This window comes from Penaeus chinensis, chromosome 34, assembly GCF_019202785.1.
Source record: "Penaeus chinensis breed Huanghai No. 1 chromosome 34, ASM1920278v2, whole genome shotgun sequence".
Classification (NCBI taxonomy): Eukaryota; Metazoa; Arthropoda; class Malacostraca; order Decapoda; family Penaeidae; genus Penaeus; species Penaeus chinensis.
This window is the reverse complement of record NC_061852.1, coordinates 2503354-2505853: the sequence shown is the minus strand read 5'-3', so window position 1 is coordinate 2505853 and position 2500 is coordinate 2503354. Positions and strand designations below refer to the sequence as shown.

Here is a 2500-nt window from a genome sequence, read left to right as displayed (position 1 = left end):
GTAGTAGTAGTAGTAGTAGTAGTAGTAGTAGTAGTAGTAGTAGTAGTAGTAGTAGTAGTAGTAGTAGTAGTAGTAGTAGTAGTAGTAGTAGTAGTAGTAGTAGTAGTAGTAGTAGTAGTAGTAGTAGTAGTAGTAGTAGTAGTAGTAGTAGTAGTAGTAGTAGTAGTAGTAGTAGTAGTAGTAGTAGTAGTAGTAGTAGTAGTAGTAGTAGTAGTAGTAGTAGTAGTAGTAGTAGTAGTAGTAGTAGTAGTAGTAGTAGTAGTAGTAGTAGTAGTAGTAGTAGTAGTAGTAGTAGTAGTAGTAGTAGTAGTAGTAGTAGTAGTAGTAGTAGTAGTAGTAGTAGTAGTAGTAGTAGTAGTAGTAGTAGTAGTAGTAGTAGTAGTAGTAGTAGTAGTAGTAGTAGTAGTAGTAGTAGTAGTAGTAGTAGTAGTAGTAGTAGTAAGAATGTGGTACTTAAACGCTATTGTACTTGGAATACTAATGTTTACGAAACAAGATATAGAATTCATCACCCTGTACCATAATCACCCTTTTCTTCACCGCCATTATCCTTATCGTCGCTTACACCAAAAACAATACAATATGAATGAACTCCTAAACCTCTCAAAGAAAACCAAGAAAACAGATAGAAACCTAATCCAATTCGAACCAAAGAAAGAAAGAAAGAAAAAATAACAATAAATAGACAGACAGATAAACAGACTTTTAAAAAATAATGATATAAAAACGCCCGCAGGATATTAACCTAACTCCCCCCCCTCTCTCTCTCTCTCTCCCTCCCACAGGAACCCAGTCCTTCGCTGTACTCGACGAAGGAATTGGAAGTGACAGCAAGGTCTCCATGATGGTGGCTCTTATGGATGCTCTCTATGCGGCCATTAGGCTCTTTATTCTGGACTCGGACTCCCTGCCTCTCGTCGTCCACAAGAAGGTAAGGATGGGAGAGAATTAAGGGTGGGAATTCTCGCTAAATGTTAGGGTAACATTTAGTGAGAAGGTGGAGGGAGAGGAGGGGTCTTCTGTGTGTCTGTGGTTTTTGTTTTGGTTTGTTTTGTTTGATTTCCCATTTTCGTTTGTTTGTTTGATTTAGTTTCTTGATTTATTTGTTTGTTTGTTTCCCTTCTCTTTATTTGTATGATTGATTTCTGTTTTTTCGTTTGCTTGTTTAGCTGAATTTATTTTGATTCGTTTGTTTGTTTGCTTGATTTTCTTCTTTTATTGCTTGTTTGTTTATTTTATTTACTTTTTTTGTTTAATTTATCCTTTTTGTCTGTTTTATTTCCTCCTTTGTTTATTTATTTATTTAATTTCCTTGTTTTTTCTTTACTTCTGTTTATGTGTTAGTGTGTGTTTTTTTTTATTGTGTGTGATATGTCATGCGTTTTGATTTTTATCCAATCTTGTGTTTGTTGTACGCTTCTGTCTATGTGTATGTGTATAAAAGTTCTCTTGCTTTTAAGGTCACACAAATTGCTCAAACTTTTTACATTTAGATGATTTTTTTTATCAGTAGCAAAGGAGATACAAAGACTTATTTTCACTTCCATTACTAATATTGTTATTATTGTTACAATTACTACTGCAATTTTTTCATTAATTCCATCTTTACCTTCCTAATTTTGTATCATCATTTCCATTATCACCATCATCATCTATATCTTTCTTTATCTTTCTTTATCTTTATCATTTCATTTTATGCTTATTGTGTTTATCATCATGTTTGTACTAATTCCTTTTCCATTCCCCGCAACAGGAATTCCCGGGTGGGATTGGCAGCATTTCGCAAGGGTCATTTACCGTCGACAAAAGTCTCGGAGGAGAGGTCAAGTTTACCCTCATCTATTACGACCTAGGTCACGTGGGCAACATGATTAACCTCATTGACCCTCATGGTATGGCCAAGGAGACGTTCAATCTCCAGGAAGAGGATGGAGATGTCAACATGATCTTTGTCACCATTACCAATGCTATGGTAAGTTCATGGGAGTTTCTACATACGAGCACACACTCACACTCGCACACACACACACACACACACACACACACATACTCACACATGTATATATATGTGTGTATATATGAATATATATATATATATATATATATATATATATATATATATATATATATGTATATATATACATAAATGTATGTATATATATAAATATTCAAATATATATATATATATATATATATATATATATATATATATATACATATTTATATATATATATATATATATATATATATACATACATACATATATATATATATATATATATATATATATATGTATGTATGTATGTATGTATATTTTCCAAAACGCTAAGTTAATTCATAAATCAGCTAATTCGTACGAAAGGAAAATGTTAGAATCTCTATTAATTCAAAAAATGCCTAACTTTAACTTGAGTGCTGGTCAATGGGGCATGGATGATCTTACCGCCTCGTTAGTTAGCTAAGCATTTCCTAGACTCTTCGACCTTGACCCTCCGCCTGA

The 2500-nt window shown here is 32.9% G+C and overlaps 1 protein-coding gene across 1 annotated transcript in view; it reads left to right on the top strand.

Moving 5' to 3' along the window:
* Positions 1-2500, top strand: part of LOC125043477 (calcium-activated chloride channel regulator 1-like) — a 155754-nt gene that overhangs the window by 124172 nt on the left and 29082 nt on the right. Inside the window, exons 8-9 of the mRNA XM_047639567.1 lie at positions 786-931; positions 1754-1972. Coding sequence (XP_047495523.1) covers positions 786-931; positions 1754-1972 — 365 coding nt within the window. The remainder of the gene's footprint in view (positions 1-785; positions 932-1753; positions 1973-2500) is intronic.